At 35.5% G+C, this 19,583-nt stretch overlaps 1 protein-coding gene across 4 annotated transcripts in view; it reads left to right on the top strand.

Moving 5' to 3' along the window:
- The window catches only part of UBE2W (ubiquitin conjugating enzyme E2 W), a 115,017-nt gene that overhangs the window by 35,517 nt on the left and 59,917 nt on the right, over positions 1-19,583 (top strand). For 3 of the 4 annotated variants that reach the window (XM_064480885.1, XM_064480886.1, XM_064480887.1), the window contains exon 5: positions 847-922. In XM_064480885.1, the coding sequence (XP_064336955.1) occupies positions 847-922 (76 nt within the window). Of the gene's footprint in view, positions 1-846; positions 923-8,404; positions 13,837-19,583 lie in introns of those variants that run through there. The other variant, XM_031441447.2, reaches the window with a different exon arrangement.

The raw sequence follows: 19,583 nt of genomic DNA, 5'->3' as shown, positions 1-19,583 counted from the left end.
TTCTTTATTATGTAAAGGTTAGATCATAGTTACGCATATGAGTTTTAGAAGTGCCAGGTGGGCTGCCAGTTCTCCTTCCTGCTGCCTAGGTCGTCATGTTCACCGCTGTGTTTTGGTTGGGCCTATCGTATTATCTACTAACCTGCCCTCAGTGGCTTTAATACAGATTTGGCATGTTTGTAGATGTACGTATTTCCTGTGTCCGATCATCATCCAACAGTTTTCAAGAAGATTCTCTTCCATAACGTATCTTCAGTGTTGCTGGCATCACTGTTACTGAAGTAACTCCCTTGTAGAGCTGCCATGTGCTTCTAATACTGTGCTAGTCGGGACATATGTGTAGCAGAAATGCCAGTGTAGCTTTTCCCCCTTTTTGCTCTTACATACTGTTAGGAAACTGAATCCTTTGGTCTGTCCTTGATTCTGTTTTATAGGAAAACAGTGATCTGTGGAAGTTTGTAAGCTAGAGTTTCTCAGACAAACCTAGTTAGGTAGACTTACCTGTTTTGATCAGCTCACAAAAGTAATTATTTAATTATTTCTAGGGAGATAAGATAAATGAAACCAAATTTCTTTATAACATAATGCTGCCACTTTTGGTTAATAGTCATTCTCTAGTGAGCTTGTTGGAACCTAACCCAAACCACACATGCGCACTCCTGTTTTTTTTAAAACAATTTTAGTGTCAAGAGTCTACATTTCCTGGCATATATTATTCTTTCAATTATGACAACTTTTTTTTTATGTATTCTGTAGTAATTTTACTAAAGCTTTTATTAAAATATTTCCCCCCTATGTTTTTCTGTTTTACAACTTCTTATCTATTTAAACTCTTTTTGGTTTCAGAGACGACCACCAGATAATTCTTTTTATGTTCGAACATGTAACAAGAATCCAAAGAAAACAAAATGGTGGTATCATGGTAAGCAGTTTTATTTTAGAATGATAACTTTCTAGTATTTTGATTTGAAAGATTATGTATCTGCTTGCTTGGGAAAAAGAGGAAATATATAATTGATGTTGTATTTTTATAATATGGAGACAAATCTTTAAGGTATTTTAAGATAAGTTGGACTAGATTTTTAATGGGGCACATAAAATCATGACCATCATGCAAGTAAAATCTAAGATTGCTTTAAAATTTTGTTCTACCATTTTATTACAAAATAAAAGTCCTTAATATTTTTAGATCAAACTAGAACCAGCTATTGGGAAACCTGTTATTTGAAGTAGAAGTTATGACGCCTTATATATTCATTTAGCTGTGGTACTGTTCTTAGGGTAGGGCATCACATTGTTAGCGATGACCCATTAACTATTCTAATAGTTATTCCTCAAAAAAAATTGAGGTTCTGCTGATTGTAGCTTTATGAATACGTTATTCTCAATATTTTAAGTTCTCTTATTTTTGTTGGGAGGGTGATTGTACCTTTATAATTGAAAGATGCTAGCATCTTTTCTAAACTGACCTTACTGCTTCCCCAAAGGGGTATTTGAAATTAAAAACAAAAAGTGTACATTCCTCAGTATGTAAGGTCAGTGAAGGTCAGTGAAGAAAAACTGCTCCCTGCAATTTTTATATACATAAGAGTATTTCTTTTGTTTTCCTTTTCATAAATGTTATTCTAAAGAGAAATTAGAACTGACAGAACTACTTAGTAGGAATATAGCCTTTCCTCCTTACCTTTCTATCCAGTGTGAAACCTTCTGTTACCTCAGTTAATTTGAGTTAATTAAAAACTTGAATTCTAAGAGTTCTCTAAGTGTTGAGATAAAAGATGACTAGAATCAGTCCACTGCCTCTATACCAGCATTTGTAAGTTGGAAAACACAGTGAGAAAAGAATGCCTTTCCTGAAAGCCACAGAAATATGAGTATTTAGGGTAATGTTAATGAGAAATATAGATGACCCAGAAGAAGAAATGATGAAACTTTTAAGAGCTTTGAAAAAATAGAGACACTTTTATGAGAAACCAGTATTATTTTAAAAAAAAAGTATACTCTTTACAAATTACAGGTTTAATGTAATACAGTAAAAATTCAGTGGAATGATGATGAATGGGTGTTTGAAAAGTTTAGAAAAAAAATGGGAGGAGTAGTTTGAATTAAAGGATAATGGAGAATAAGTCTACCAAACACCAAAAGGTAATAATGCAAGAATAGATACTGAAATAGAATTACACTTTTCTAGGTCTTTTTGTATATGAGATTTGAATATGTAATAAATCTGTGTCACAAATCAGTGAGAAGGGGAGAAATTATTTAATAAGTAATCCTGTTAGAAAATTGGCAACCATTTTGGGAAAGAAAAATTTACCTTTTTACTTCATATAGAAAATATTTCATGTGGATTGAATTAAGTTTTTTTTTTTTTTTTTTTTTTTTAAGAGTAATAGTAGAACTCTCTTGGGAACTCTTTCACCAAAGCCTTTCTGATTGCTCTTTCCTGTAAGGACTCTAATAAACTTTATTATTGTGCCTAGAACGCGGGTTTTGTTTTACTTTTTAAGTTATCCCCAGATAATTCTGATACAGCTAGTCCCTTGATAACTGCTGTTTCAGGGATTCTTAGATATAAAAGGACAGGTTTCCAAAGGGAATTCTTTGTGAACACTGAAGGTCCACTAAAACTAAACAAGGCGCTACTTTTATTAAATGGCCCTTCAGTTTATATTCCTGGCTTCTCATTCTTTTGCATCCTCTTGCCTTTTAGGACTACACACTATGCTGTCTCTTCCCTCTCTACCTTTAAAAAGGACCTTATCAAAAACAAAAAAACATTCCTTGAGTGTCACAGCCCCTTTACCTCAGCATAATAAGTTCTCAATTTCATCAGAAATTAAGATTAGTCAATGAAAAATGTTGGCAAACACAACTAAATCAAACATTTTTTTTTAATGTCAAAGTACCCAAGATCATAATCATTCTATTTCAGACGCAACCTCACTAATAGTAGAAAAATTCCTCCATTGTCTTTTCCACAGTGTTTTTAAACCACTTATTTTGGTTAACTTTCAGAAGAAATTATCTTAGTGACAAAAAATTTTTTAAATGTGTTTATTTTGAAAGTGTACAATCCTCTCTGCCACTCCACCCCACCCCATTGTTAGACAGTAGATTCCCATTTTCCCCTTCCTTAGTCTCTGGTAGGGGAATTTCAAAAAGATAAGGCACCTTATATAGTTGAAAGGAATTACGAAAAGTCCTTTACTTAAGAATACTTTTAGAATTTATTACCTGCTTTTGAATAAAAATTGAGGAAATGTTACATAGTAAAACTAGGAATATAAAAATTCTTTAAAATATTTTTCATAGAGGTAATAGTTTTATCTGTTACTGAGAAATCCATACTTTTATAACTGAAATAGAAAAGTCCTTTTTATAGTTTGAAGATGGATCATCTCCAAGTTAGTCAAGAAGTACTAAGAAAAGAGGCTTGGGGGCCAAGGAGGGAGGATACAGCTCAGTGGTAGAGCACATGCTTAGTGTGCAAGAGATCCTGGGTTCAATCCTCAGCACCTCCATTAAAAAAAATCACTAAAACAAAATTTAAAAAAAAAAAAAAAGAAAAGAGGCTTTTCAGACTAAATTAACCTCTTACTTAGTGTTAAATAGTACAGGGTTTGTGTAGGAATTCATTTTCCCAATGAACAGATTAAAAGTATCCTCCCCCCAATACAAATTAGCCAGTTTTAAAAAGCCCCTAATTCTAATTCAGCTAAATCACGGCTATCCTTGTTTAGTTTCCTTTGTCAGGTGTAGATACTTTTTTTTTCCACTTGCAGATAATTCCGTCTAAAACATCCTCAGTTCGTTCACTTACAGTGACATTCTTATGCCGGTATGTTTTCTGCTCCTCCTTGAACCCTGAATGCCTGAATCATTCTTCTCCTGCATTCTCCCTTAAATGGATGGTTTTGCTCTGTGAGTGAGCCTCATTTGAAATCAGGGAAGGTTGATATTAGTTATACTTTGAGATGATAAAGCATCTGCTCTGTCAGACAGGTAGTTGAGTACAAGGACTCTTCCTTGAACTTTTCCTTTAAAAAACTAAAGCATTTCAGCTGTGTTGCATATTTTGCCTTCTCCTTTATACATTTCACAATAACAGTTATAAGGAATATAACTGCAATAAAAATGGCCCACCTTGGCATTATAGTTGAAATTGAAAAAGCTTATCGAAAAGGTAACCATACTCATAAAGCAGAATCATGTCAGCTTTGTTTTGGAGCTTTTGAAATTTTAGCTTAAGTTTTTTCTGCTTATCTGCTTTAGTTCCAAAAGATACTCGTTGATTATGTTCTCCTTGTAATATCAGTTACCAAGAAATATGGACTCTTGTGTTTTCTTAACATCATCTAATTCTGAAAGGATTACAAGGTCAGATCAGGGTCCTGATGTGACCTGTAAAGCTAAACAAAAAGGTCAGAGGCTGAACAAAGACTTGCTTGCAGCTGGAAGAACTCACTGAAACACGTGACACTTCTGTTTCTAGAAACCAAGCAAAATTGTAGGCCTCAGGTATCAAGCTCCACAGCCCTTCTGTGTGGTGCTACCCAACATAACTTAGGTCAGCGTGGGTCAGAATGTTTGCCAGGTATAATCAATGGGGCAAGAGAGGTTTTGGTGTAGATTAGTGGTATCTGTGTACTTCAGAGGGGGCTTCCAGGATGCAGGGATGGAGGCACTACTAATGACAAATCTGAAATTGGGTTGATCTCCTGGTTTTAGAAGAGGAGAACTTAGCTGACACATCAAAATTGAGCTACCAAATACCAGTGTTGGGTCCTTGGGGGGAAAAAAAGGCCTCTCTTTTTGAGTTTAAATTTGTCTTCCACATTATTAGTATACCTTGAGAATTAGGCCAGTCACTGCTACCCTATTACTGTTTTTGTATACATCACATCTCATACTGCGTTTCTTTTGAGGTTCCTCTCTAGCACGCAATAACTTATTAAAGTGTAAAAAGTCATTGGTATGTGAATACATGTTCCTTGTTGTTAATTACTTGAAGTTGGCTATCAACCTGTTGTCCAGAACTCTTTTATCATTTCTATTCACTAAGGAATTATGAGCATATCTGCAACGGAATGCAAATATTCTGTGTTGTCAATTAAGGGTGGGGGCCCATATGGTTTGAAAAATTAATTGAACTGAGAATAGGGTTAAAAAATAAAGAGACCTAACCAAAATAGGTATTTGAATAAGACAACTCATCTCAGCATATGAAAGGGCCAAGGAATGTATCTATGATTCAGGGCTAGAATCTTCCTTAGAAAGTAGATCTGTATCCAGTTCAGTGCACAAATTAATGAATGATTGAGGCTCAGAGTTATGGATCATGAAGTAGACATAATTTTTCTTGAAAAATATAATAAGTATCTTTATGAGATTGTAAAAATATTTCAAAGAGATAGCCAACTAGAATCCATTAATAATATCCATCTGTTTCCTGGGATCAATATACAACTTAGTTTCATAAACTATTGCTTTTCACAGGTGAGAGTACAGATCTGTGGTTCCTGAAGCATTTTCCTTAAAGGTGGTAGAGAATTGAACAATATAGTTTAAGATAGCTATTAAGTATTGGCTCCAGAAAACTAGGCTTACAGGAACTAAATTGGCATAATGTTTAGATATCATGTCCAATAAACTGAGGAGATTGTAATTTTGGGAGAAGTAGATGAATATCTTTTTTTTACAAAACTATAGACCACATTCTGGTTCCATTCAGTGAACATAGCTTGTAGAATTACAAGGATTATAAATGGATAGGAACACCAAATTATTTCAGACTCCTATTGACAAACTCCTTTTCTCCCTGCCTAATAACTGTCCATAGGTTTACCTACATTGTGAGCCTTTTTCTTTGTACTACCTTTTAGGATTACAAAACCGTCTTCTAAATTCCTGAGTCCAAACTTGTACTTTTACAGTCCTTGCCCTTTATTTCCTGCAGGATAACAGTTCTGTTGTCTACTATGTAATCTTTCATGAATTGGTTCATCAAAGGAAAATTTTAATTCCCTAAACCGTTGAGCCACAAACCTAACTGTAAAAATTTATTTGTATCTTTCTTGAAGGTAGCATCCTACTTCATATCTCCTGACCTCTTGCTGTGTTCCTTTTCTTCTAGTCCTCTGTCCCTGGGAATATCCAGGGAGATGCTTTCCAATATAATTTGATGGTTCTTATACTTTGGGGAAAATTAAATGACCTTCTTCTAATATAGTTCTCTCTCATTCACATTTCCCAGAAGCCCCATGAAGTTAGCCATGGTAGGTGTCACCTCTTTGGAACTGCTAATTTGTATATTATATTTGAGGGTATAATTTTAGTAGAGTCTTCTGCAGTTCCAGAAAAAATTTAAGTGATTAATATGTGATTTTTTTTTTAGGTCATCATCTTGCCACAAATACTTTAGCCAAGAAGTTAAATATATTGCGTTCTTTCACCACCTTTTATAGACCTATGTTTTTCTTGATCCAAGATAGGTTTACTCTAACGACTTTTTTTGTGGAAGCCAGTCCTAGTATCCAGTAATTTTTTTTATAACTAGGAAACTGTGTTACTTCTGCTAACAAGTGTGTTTTTTGCTTCTTAGTGATGCCCTTCTTATTTGGGGAAAAGATGGTTATGGGATTGGCTCATACCTGTCTCCATACTGAACTATGACCCATAGATTCTTTATTACGTATAGCCATCATGGATATGTAATGTTTCATTCCCTGTGGGTCCAGCTATCAGAGATAATTGAAATTCATCTTTAGAACTTACTTGTTTCTCAAAAGATAGAGGATTCAGAGCAGGTAGTATATTAGACCTAAATTTCTTTTAACATCTGACCCAAGGTGGGGATTGGGATGGGGAGAATAGCTTCTCATGAATCCCCTAATCGTTTTGGTGGTTGGTAGCACATTCATACCTGTATTGAAAACCTTCCAGAATAAACAACCTGATAAAGATGCATTTATGGTACCACTTATCAAAGATTATATGTCTTTGGAGATAAAAGCTTATTGATAGTTAACTAGATAACATTATGTTCAAGTTGGATATTATCTGTCACTTCTCTTATTGTATACATTTCATGTGATACGATACTAAAGTTTATCCCCAGTAGTTTGACATAATAAGTGGAGTTCAGTGCCATCTCTTAACTTAGAGATTTAAATGTGATTAGATTTAGTATTAATTTCGAAGACTATAGTGTTATAAAATAGTCTCTTGGAGAAGTGATGTTTTAAGGGAACTTTTCATATCCTTAAGTTTATTCTGATCCATGACAAATGTATCCTCTTTATTCCAAGAGCCACAATTATTTAAGAAACAGATACTTAAATGGGACACTTAGAGCCTGTAAACTGTTTACTTGTTCTCTTCTTAAAGATGTTCTTATTTATTTAAAGGATTTTAATGATTTATATAGGATTTATTTTTTAAATTTAGTCTGTTTCACTCTTTAGATTACCTTTAAAGTATAGTATTGTGGAATGTTCCACTAACTTGCCCAGCATGGAAGTCAGATTTACTGCTTTTTTAGCTTTCATTGAGTCATTATGAATGAGAATTTTATTAGCAATATATCGATCCTAACATGGGACGGTTTGTGTAAAATATTTTGGCCAATTTTTCAGAATTTTCTCCTTGAAAGCTTTCACAACTTTTGGGTAGTTGCCACTAATCTTGCTTCTTTCAAAAGACTCTTTCTGAAGAATAACCCATCCTCAAAATCCTTCAGATATGTTTTGTGAAATAAATTCTGTTAAAAAAAAAAGTTCATGAACCCCCAAAATTGTTACATAAATGTGTTGAGGCTATGAAAAGGTGTTACTACATTTCTGTGGAATTTTTTAATGACCTCCTTTGCATATGTATGTAGTATACTTGCTGAAAATTTTATTTTCTGAAGAGAGATTAATATTTACTGTTGATTGATTTAGAGATTGTACCTCATTTATGGTGTTACTTCCTTCAAAGACTTAAAGACATGACTTGTATTCTGCATTAATTAGCATGGCAGTGTTAGTCATGAGTTTACTTTCTGTCTCATTATATTTTTAAATTGTTGCCCATAAATAATTCTCTTATGACTGATAAATTCTGAATATATGCTAACATATATAAATTTATTATTTTAAGCAGAACTAACATACTACTACTAATATTACTTCAAAATTTGTATCAACTACCATTTCCCTGAAAGAATAGAACTTGATTTGTTTGTTACTATATACTTGAACACAAATTAGATTTTTTATTTGTAGGGATCTGGGGAGACAAGTCAGAAATGTAAACCATGTTCTTCTTGCTACTTAAAATTATTTCTGTATTAGACTAACTTGTAGATTTTCCTTATGCATGCTTGACTTTTTTAATTATCTTTTTTCTCCTTTTCTTAAAGATGATACTTGTTGATGCCACTGTTATCATCCTCCTAGCAGAAGATAGTCCTACTGAGAAAATGAGCACTTTGATCATTCAGTCTTTGAACTTTAACCTTTGACTGGAAGTGACCTATAGGCAATGAAGACTACTTCCTTTTACTGCATTTTTACTCGTGTGCATTCTGGGCGCATGTTGATCGCTGGTTCAGTCCAGGCAACTGACATGCTTTTATTAGTCATACAGTATTAATGCAGGTGTCAGGAAATGTCAAATATAATTCCATTTTTTATTTTTATTTTTTTAAGCTTTTGGAAAAGTTCCAGGTCCTCATGTATTGTGCAATAACAATGACTTCCTTGGCGGTTTTGGGACGTTCATTGCCGGCAATGGACGTTGTAAAAGGAAAAATTTTCATTAACTCCTGCCACCCAATGATTAATGCATGATAGGGCCTATGAAATGAACTTATCAGTTTGAGTGGGATTATAAATAAAGTGAGGGATTTCAACATTACTTTGAAAGTCACCCCAACTGTTTATATTTGGATTCTATGCACTGTGAACCTAAGGTTAACAGCATGAATTAACATGCGTCTTTAAAGGACTGTAATGAAAGATCATTGCGTATTTATTGAATTGTTTATATCTGCTGTCAAGTTGTTTTGACATGGACAGTTTTCAAGTAATACTGGCAGAGAGGTACAATATGTTATCCCTATGGTGAAAATAAATTCATTTGTTGTATATAGTTCCTTAATCTCTGAAGTAAAGATATGAGTAATATAGGGTTTGAATGGTTTAATCAAGGCTTTATTTTGGAAGTAAGAAGAATGGCAGTGATGATTAAACTGCTGCAGTCCCTCATTTGGGCTTGTTATTTGTACATTAATGATTTTTTCCAAGTAGATTATACTCTGTTACTTCCTGCTAGCCATCAGCATGAGCCCTACTGCCTAAACACTATTTCGTTTATTTATGTTTGGAAAATCCATAAACATTTTTGTTTGCAATTTTATTTCTTTTGTTATGTTTTAAGTCAAGTTTGAATGTTATAATACTTTAATTGAAAAACTTTTGTCAAGTTTTTTCTTGTAAATTTTCTTTATTTGTAAGTATCATCTTGTCCTTCAATCCTGTACCCTAAAATAAGAAATACATTTTTGACAGAGGCTTAATGTTTTAACAAAAGAGTGTGGACATTTTTATTTTAAAATTTAGGCAGAAGTACACTATAGAATGGTATGTTTGCTTATTTGTCTCACACAACCATACTTTTTTTTCTGGAGGGATTTGTTTTGTTTTGCTTTGTTTTATTTAAGAGTTTGCTTACAGCTAGATAAAAATTTTCTATAAAAAAAAATGCTGAAAGGTCCAATTCTCAGTACCATGTAAGTTAATACTGCAACTCGGTTCTCTTTTTAAAAGGCGATTAATGTATTTTATAAATTACCTTTTCACATATGCAAAGTCTGTTTCTACTACAATGTTATTTTTTACTAATGCCTGTTGTTGCACTCTTTTTGACATATCCTACAGTGAATATATGAAGCAATTTGGGCTTAAAAGTAAAAGCCAGTTGGCTAAAAGGTTTGAAATATGTACCCCAGTAAAACCATCCAATCAGTAATTGGCAGAGAATATTTTAAAAATTGTTTTTAATCTCTGTATAGATGACATTTTGTAGCTTTGTACATGTTGTTAATTAAGGGCATATAATTTTACACTCAAAGTATAACTGCTGAACTCAGGGGTGGGTAGACTTCAAAAATATGTCTGCTGTAGAAATAACTTGAAAAAAATGTTAAACTGTGGCCAGCCACCAAATTGTGGACACTGTTTATACTGCTAGTTAGCAGCTACCACTGTTTAAAATCAAAAGCATTTTGTTCTATCTTGACTAGACATACATGGGTTCTCGTCTCTCTCAGTCTTATTAGTTGGCCAATTTAACCAAGACAGAAAATGTTTTTTGGAGTGCTTTAAACTACTTATAGTTTTTAACTGCTTTTTAATATGAAAACTGCAGCTATAAATTATGTATTTTTCATATTTTACATAACTGCTCTAAACTACTGATTGACTTGATCATTTTCTGGGGTGGGAGTGGGGCATCTCTCCCCATACTGCTGGTCCTGTTACTAAAATCCTTTTATAAAGAAATGACCTGTGCCATTTATTCACCAAAGGAAATAATATACCAGGTCAAAGATTAACAATGCTATAGTATAGATTAATAGATCATATATAGCCTCAATGAGTTTTTTAATGCGAATAATAGTATTTTAACATACCTCTCTCTCTACATAGAGATACCATACAATAAATTAAGATGACGCAGAGGAAAGTAAAGGAAAACCAAATAATTTTGGTACATTTTATGGTTAAAGGAGAAGAAAATGGGATGAAATATCCTAAAATATAGAAGCACCAACCATTCAGAATTTGCAATCAGATAACACCTTATGTTACTTCCTTGAACTTAGGAGTCATTGAAAATGCCTGTGCACTTAGATTTAATTAAGTTAATTTTAAATGTAAGTTACATTATTAAAAGACATAAGATGTTTACCTGAGTCATTGCTCTAGTGAGGGCAGTTAATGGCTTTGTAATAATAAAAAGACTATTTCTCTGTAGCATGTTGTTGAATGACAACCAGAGTAACAAGAAAGTGTACATAGGAACATGCTACTTCCCTCTTCCCTGCAGTCCCTCCATGGGTCCCTGTCTGCCGCATAGGCCTACAGAATTATACCTTCGTATTTAGACAATATGTATTCTTTTCTTTTTTATTTATTTATTTATTTATTTTAAGGCCATTCTTCTGGTTTGCCAAATTCTGTACAAGCAGTGATACATTCAGTTCCTTATTTTGCATGCTTATTAGATCATGAACTTGCTGCCCTTTCAAAAAAAAAAATTATGTCAAGTAGTAATTAATGCCATAGATTTTAAAGAGAGAAATGGTTTTCAGTTTTTTAAGGTAAATTTTTAAAAATAAATTTTATGGCTGTTAAGATCTTAAGGAATTTAATATTCATCTCTGAAGGGACTTACTTGTAGTGTACAAATTCCTCCTTTTTAGGTAGCAGGGAAATGAGGCTTTTTTAAATCCCCACAAGAAAATGGTAAAAATAGCTTTTATATACAGTTCATCTGGAGAAAGATCTTAATTCTTATTGTTTTGACTAGGTATATAAATTAAATTTTTGGTATAAAGTAACTAGGATAGTTAATTATTTTTCCCTTCTGAAATTTTAACTATTTGCAAAAATATATGTCATTAGATTCCCATGGTGGATAATAACTTCTTCAGATTCTAAAACAGATATCTAGTGACTGCTTAATTGTTCCCAGATTGCATCAAGTGAATTGACAAATAATGTAAATGAGTAATGATACGAAAATGGTATGTAACCACATATTACTTGTTTTTGGTAATCAAGTCTTATTTTTTTAAAAGCCTATTGTTTTTGAGAATTGAGATATTTAAAACTTGTTAAAGCTTCTTCCTAAAAATAGAAGAGAAGAGGAGGTACTGTGTGTTTAAAAAAAATTTTTTTTAAATAAAGAATTCAGTGTCACTAGTTCTAAGCCTTTATGGTTACTTTGCTGCTTATATTTCTTGATCTCACTTTTATTTAGTTTTTTTGTACGTATTTTAGCTAAATAGTTAAGATTTCTAATTGTGTATATAAGTTGATTTTCAAAAAGATCTGAGGAGTCATTGCTGTCAGAATCAGCTACAGCACTGTTCTGTTACACTAATGCCTTTGCTGGATTAAGATCTGTGAGGAAGGTGTCTTTTAATCTGTGCCAACTGGCCCTAATCCTCTTTGCAGTCTTTTGTTTGTTTTTGTTTTTTTCTCTCCTTTATTTTTCTTCCTTCCTGTCTCCTCACAGATACCCAGTGTATCAATCTTCTGACTTACGAGTTTTTCTCCCATATTCCCTTTCTTCCCCTTTCCCATCCATTTCTCTTTCTTGAGTTTAGGGAATCCAGAGAAGGATTATTAAAATTATGTCAGAAAAAATTTTTAAATAAAAAGACTCCATCCTACAAATAAAGAATTTCTGATACCTAATTTAGTCCATCAGTAAATGGCTAAATTTGTTGAATAATTGACTACTTGATAAATAAGCTGTTGTTAGCTGTAATTTAGTTCTTAAAATACTGATATTGAGAGAATTTTGTTTACTTTTAGGCCTTTTGTTACTTCTGTGACTCTCCCATGCCTAATTATTGCCCAAATGAATTCAATTACTTGTTTTGGTGAAAGTGGAGGTTTTTTTTTTTTTTTTTTTTCCATTTAAGTTTCTAAGCTAGTTTGAGATTTGGAACTATTTTTTTTAAATAAAATTTGTGAGAGACTTTTGCTTTCTCAGCATAAATTGTGCATTAATTTAAAGTCAGGCTGATATGCATCATTATCAGTAGAGGCCCATGAAATCTAGACATGTACTTCAGACTTAGATCTCTGTCTTCAAGTTGAAGTTCTGCTTTTGACTGTGGTCCTGCTAATTGAGGTGTTTATTGTGATTTTAATTTTCAGGTGTTAGTATTGGGACTTATAATGGGGGATGAATCTCCAACATTATTACATGAGAATCTTTTTTTATGAAAAATTTTCCGTTACTACAACAGTGTAATATCTGAAAGCCATTTTGAATATGTGGAAGAAAAGTCTGAATAGAAGCCAATGTATCTTTCATATACTTAGAGAACTAGAATTTTGCAAGTGGAGTGCAGTCGACTGGGGAAAGGAGACACTGTTCTTGTTCTATTTCTTGGCACATACACTGTCAGGGTTTTGAAAAAAGTTTGCCCCTCAAAGGCAAAAAGGCATGGTTTCAAAGCTCACCGGCTTTGGCTTGTTAGGTGTGACTTCACCTGTCCGATTTCCTGGTACAGCAGATAATTGAGAAATTCTGCCTCTCTAATTTAAAAACCTGATGACAAATAAGGAATTTGATAGATTGTGTCAGAATGCAAGCCTCTTCATAGTTAACTACAGGTTGTTTACATAATACATAATACAATTTAGTTGTCAGTCTCAAGGTAAAATAATTATTTGAATAGATAATTAGGTCAGTTATCTAGTAGCCAAGAATTAGATGCATGTTGAAGTCGCAATGGATTTGTTATTTTTAGTTGGTACCATTTTTCTCTCAATATTCAGAAATACAGATTGTGCATTTTATTAATAGGAATGGAAGCTCATGCTTGAAGATTTGCTTGAAGATTTGCATAGGGTGGATGTATATATTTTATAAAATCAAGTTGTAAAATGTGTAAAGCTACTGCTTTTTAAATAGTATATAAATGTTGACAGATAAATCTATATTATATATTTTTAAATACATGTATCAAACTTTTGTTAGTTGAATATGAATTACATTGTGTGCTCTATGGAATTCAGCAACTTTTAATAATAAAGCAGTTGTCATTGATTTTTTTTCCTGTAGACTTGAATACTAAGTTGGATAGATATTAAACCTTTTTGTAGTTTATATTGTAAAAATTTATATATCTTTACAGAAGGCTGTGATCTTTAAAGGATTATGGAAATAGTAACATGTCCATTTCCAAAATGAGTGTAACAGAATGAAGATAGTCACTAAAGCCATTCGTTTATTTATTTGAAGATCATCTTTGCTTAGCAGCGCAGCCTAGTGCATTTTAGTAGTTTTTCATACTTTAATTAATTAAGTCCTGTTTAAAAGACTGGGTGTTTTCAGAAAAGATGGAAACTGAGACCTGGGTGCTTGCTTAGAGTTACTGTGAGTCTGGTGTTGCTGAACTTCAAGTTGCACGATGAATAAGGACATCCTGTAAAGAATTTCCAGGCGCTTTCCTGAGTATGCAAACAGATCAACTAACTTACTTGAATGAGTATGACTCCTCAAGTGATGAGAAGAGAAGGAAATAAGCAGAAGAGGGGCCTTTCCCACATCCCAGCTGTTCCCAGCAGGAAGGGGTTCAGCGTGCTCTGCTGGCGTTCTAGGCTCTCTCCCAGGGAGTCTCCCTCCCTGGGAGCGCCTGACCACTCCACTAGCCGCTTCTGCAGCCCCAAACTACTAGGTTGGTAGCTGGTTAGGTAAATGCAAGATCCACCTTTCTTTGTACTTTGATGGCACTCCCTCCCTTTATTATAATCCTTAAAATAATTTCTGCCTCTCACGGAAGGTATGACTTTTCTCCACTAGCTCAAGCTACTAGGGAGAAGTGTTTTGTTGAAATCCTCTCTATATTCCTTAGTACTTTTCACACTAACGTGGCACATAGCAAAATCAAACATGAACTGATTTGAAGGGTCAAATAAGGAAAGTTGAAATAAGAAAGTAAGGTGGAAAATACTTTCTCATACATGTACGTGATCTTCAGGGAACTAATGCGGGTGGGTGTATATTATCAGGTAAGACCCTAGTGTGAATGGCTATATCCTGCAGAAAAGGTGTCCAACTTAGCATTAAAAATTTCTTATCTCCACTCTCACCCCCCCCCAAAAGCCTATTTCTCTCTTTCATACTTTCTGTTATAATTAACGGCATATTCCTATCTAACCTCATTACCCAAGTGAAGACTCTTAACTCTGCTCACGAGTCCTCGCTGACATTTTTCATCAAGTTCTGTAGAGCCCATCTTTGAAACATCTCTGACGTTTCTTCCTCTTCTCCAGCCCTCTTGCCATTGGCCTTTTCACTGCCTGGTCCTGATGGACCCCTGCTGCTCTTCAGCCCTCTGCACACCTCGTCCCATACGTAGCAGCCAGACAAGACTCCCTGTGCTTTGCTAATGTTCTTCTCTGTTCCTCGAATGTTTGTTACCTGCTTTTCTCCCCAAAAGGTGCAGTTCAGATGTAGTTACAAGTTTATCATCTTTGCCCTTCCCTCTTTACCCCGTCCCAGTCTTCTATCCTGAGCTCTTCACGCTGGGACAGTCTCAGTTGTGTTTGTGTACACAGCAGTGGCACACAGCACCTATCACAGAAGCTCTTAGTAAGTGTTAGTTGAATTAACCTGATTGTACTTGTATCTTTATCCTAGCTTTTTCAAAGAACCTTACTCAGGCACTAGCAAACCCAACCACCATCTGTGTGAAACGTTATAGCAGAACACCCTATCCTTCCCATCCCAGAGAGTTTGACAGAATTACTTTTAAGTAAATCATTAGTCATTCTTAATTGGTTTTGCTTTCTTTTATATAAAAGGGTGTTTCTCATATCCTTGCCTTTTCTTTGAGGTAAATTGTCTTGAATATATTCACAAATTAAAAATGTAATTGTTTAAAACTAAATACATCTGAGGAGCCCTGAGATCATAAAGATAAACCTAACTCTCATTAAGGTTAAAACCGGGCATTTAAGCAGATACTTAGTGATGACCTCTGCTGTACCAACAAGGATGGCAGATAAGCGACAGCATGTATCTTCAAAGGGCCTATGTAATAAGGGAGCTATGAATTAGAGAAATGATACAGCATACAAAGTGATGAACCTGAAAGGGTTCCGATAAGTGGCAGTTTCTGATAATCGGGGGAACAAGTTGTTTGCAAATAGTATTGCTATGCCTTGAGAAATACAAACTTTGTGGATGGGTTCTAGGCAAGTACAAAGGTCGCGAGTCCAAAAGCCCGAGGACAGGATGACGCGGCTGGTTCAGAGTGAGCCGGTGGGGAAGCAGGAGCCAAAGGCCAAATGATGTAGGGCTTTGTGAGTCAGGGCAGGATTGAAATTGATCTTTCATAGTTTCCGCTGAATGGAGAGATGAGCCTAGCACTGAGCTCCTGTTGTCCTCAGGGCATCTATCAGTTGGGAGGGAATTATGAAACTGAGCCACTGTGTGGGCAGTATCGCAGGGAAGGTTGCCCAGAAATCAAAGCCCAGGATATGTCCCAAATGAGTCTGAGCCACTGCGCCAACATCCCACCCATCAAAAGTAACTTAAAACCAGGACCCAGTGGAGCTCCATTCCCAGAGTAAAGGTCACCTGAGGAAACAGCCCTGATTCAGACTTGCACCCTGGAGTGCTTTGGGGAATGCCAAGCTGTGGACCTAGATTAACATGAGATCCCTGACTGGCCATGTTCTCAGGAGATGATCAGAAGCAACTGCAAGTCCTCTCTGAAGAAAGCTTTTCTCTTTTTAGGCCTCAGATGATTCCTCCAAGAGGTTTATTTAAATACAGTGATCAGTACACAAAAGTTATCTGGGAAACATCATGATAATAAACCAGCAGAAACAACAGACCTGGAAAGCATTGGAGGTGTGGGGTGGGGAGTGACACAGTGCTCTGCATGACACACCATATTGGGAGCTTCTGAAGAACAAGAACCTGTCTTGTTCAACTGTATACTCATTCAAATATTGACCGCCTGCTGGATCCCAAGGAACTTATCATCTGGCAGGGAAGACAAACGGGTGATTGTGTACGGTGGTGTCCTGGGGTAATGGCAGAGTGCCAGGCAAGCATCAAGGCAGGAACCACCAAAGCTGTCTAAGGGAGTCTGGGAAGAATTCCAGGGGAAGAATGAATATTCGCCAGGCAAAGGTGGGAGAGAAAAGGTGAGGGCATCTGAGATAAAGCATGCAGCGAGTGCAAACACCCAGGGTGAGAGAGAACAGTGTTGTAGCATTAAATTTGGATGAAGGAGAGGTGAAAATAGGAAATAGAACTAGAACATGGAAGACGAGGTTTTAGAGTTTTGATTTTATCTTGTGACAGAATCAGATTTGCCCTTCAGAAAAATTACCTTGTCTCTGATGTGGAAAGTGTTTGGAATGGTGACTAAACTGAAGGGAAAAACAAGAGACTTAATTGTAATCAGACAACGAATGATGATGACTTGAATTTATTATAAAGTATTGGCATAAATATAGACATACATCAGTGGAACAGAAGGGAGAGTCGAAAGGTAGTATCAACTGATTTTCAAAAGAGATGCCAAGGCACTTTCAGGGAAAAAGAGTAATCTATTCATCATGTGGTACTAGGGCACTCGAAGAGCCATTTGCAAAAGAAAAAAAAATCTTGCGTCATATAAAAAAATTACCCAAAATGAATCATAGACCTAAATCAAGAGTAAAAACTGTAAAATTTGTGTAAGAAAATAAAATCTGAGATCTTGAATGTGGCAAAGATTTCTTAACTACCGTACAAATTATTGAAAGCATTTGATAAATTGTTCTTACCAGAATTTAAACCTTGGGCTTTTCAGGACACTTAAACTAAAAAGGTAACACAATATATTTGTGAAATATATGTCTGATAAAGAATTTTTTTAACTCTTAAAATTCAATCACTTTCAATCAATTTTAAAATGAGAACAGTTTTTGAATTTTTGTTTTTACTTCAGCTGATTCTTAACCAAAGAAAACACAGGGATAGCAAATAAATACATAAAAAGCTGCTCAACGTCATTAGTTATTAGAAGAATACAAATTAAAACCAGGAGACACCACTACACCCACTACACTGACCATACCAAGTTTTGACAAGAATGTGGAGCAATGGGAACTCTCCCACTACTGAACATAGAATTGTGTAAGCATTTTGGAAGACAGTTTGACAGCTTCTTAAAAAGTTGCTAAGCATGCACGTACTACATTAATCGGCATTTTGCTTGGAGTTATTTACCCACGGGAAAAGAGCATATGTTCACACAAAGACGTTTTACACAAATATTTGTAAACTGTCCCAACTGGAAACATCCCAGATGTCCATCAATAAGTGAGTAAGTAGCCAAACTTTGGCATATCTATACAGTGGAACACAACAGCAATAAAAAAAGAATAATCTATTGATACATTGATAAAAAAACAGCACTGATAAATTGCTATTACGCTGAGTGAAACTACCCAGGCAAAAAAAAGTACATACTTACGGCTTTATTTATATAACATTTTGGAAAATGCAAACTTAGTTATAGTGAGAAGGTCAGATAAGTGTCAGTTCAGAGCTCTTTTGGGAGGAACCATGCTTTCCTCGGCTGTCTTGGATATAGAGCATTTAAAATATAACGGAGGAGATCAGCCAAGGTGACAGAGTAGAAAAAGACCGGCACCTACCAGAAAAGATCTTTTACAACTGAAGATATAAAGAAGGAACCACAGCAAGATGGGGAGGAGGGGAGGAATCATGGTGTAGCCATACTCATACCTCCGGGTGGGCGACCCGTAAAAGGGAGAATAATTACAATTGCAGAGCTTCTCCCCAAGGAGAGAGGGGTGTGAGCCCCACACCGGGATCCCCAGCCCCGGGGGTCCTGCAGCAGGAAGACAAGCCCCCAGACATTAGGCTTTGAAGGTCAGCGGGTCTTACTTTCGAGAGTGGAAAGTCTGCAGGAAATAGACTCCGCTCTTAAAGGGGGCAAACAAAACCTTACACACGCGGGGACCCAGGACAGAAGCAGTATTTTGAAAAGAGGCTGGATCAGACCTATCTGCTGATCTTGGAGAATCTCAGGAGGTGACTAGAACTCACCTTGGGGACACAGACACTGACAGCAGCCATTTTGGGGAGCTCATTCTCCCCCATGGACGCCACTGCTGGCAAGCATCATTTTGGAATCCTCCCTCTAGCATATTAGCCTCAGGACCCAGGCCCACCCACTGCCCATCATCAGGTTGGCTTGGGAGTACTGGGATGCTTCAGGCCAAGCAACTAACTGGACAGAGACACAGCCCCTCCCACCAGCAGACAGACTGCCTTAAGACCCCCAGAGCCTACATCCACTCTTGGACGCGTACCTGTCCATCAGAGCGCCCAGGACCTGGCCCCACACGCCAGGGTATAGAAATGTAATAGGTATGTTGGAAACCTTAAAACTCCTAGAGGAAAACATAGGCAGAACACTCTTTGACATAAAAGCAATATTTTTGGATCTGTCTCCTGAGGCAAAGGAAACAAAGCAAAAATAAACAAATGGGACCTAATTAAACTTAGAAGCTATTGCACAGCAAAGGAAACCATTTACAAAGTGAAAAGACAATCTACTGAATGGGAGAAAATATTTACAAATTGTATCACCAATAAGGGGTTAATATCCAAAATGTATAAACAGCTCATGCAAACTCAATATCAAAAAAAAAAAACTGATTAAAAATGGATGTCTAAAATAAACAAATAAACCTAATTACCTGCCCCCAAAATGGACAGAAGATCTGAGTGGACATTTTTCCAAAGAGGACACACAGATA

This window comes from Camelus dromedarius, chromosome 30 (assembly GCF_036321535.1).
Source record: "Camelus dromedarius isolate mCamDro1 chromosome 30, mCamDro1.pat, whole genome shotgun sequence".
In the NCBI taxonomy this organism is placed as follows: domain Eukaryota; kingdom Metazoa; phylum Chordata; class Mammalia; order Artiodactyla; family Camelidae; genus Camelus; species Camelus dromedarius.
This window is presented reverse-complemented; position numbering and strand designations above follow the sequence as displayed.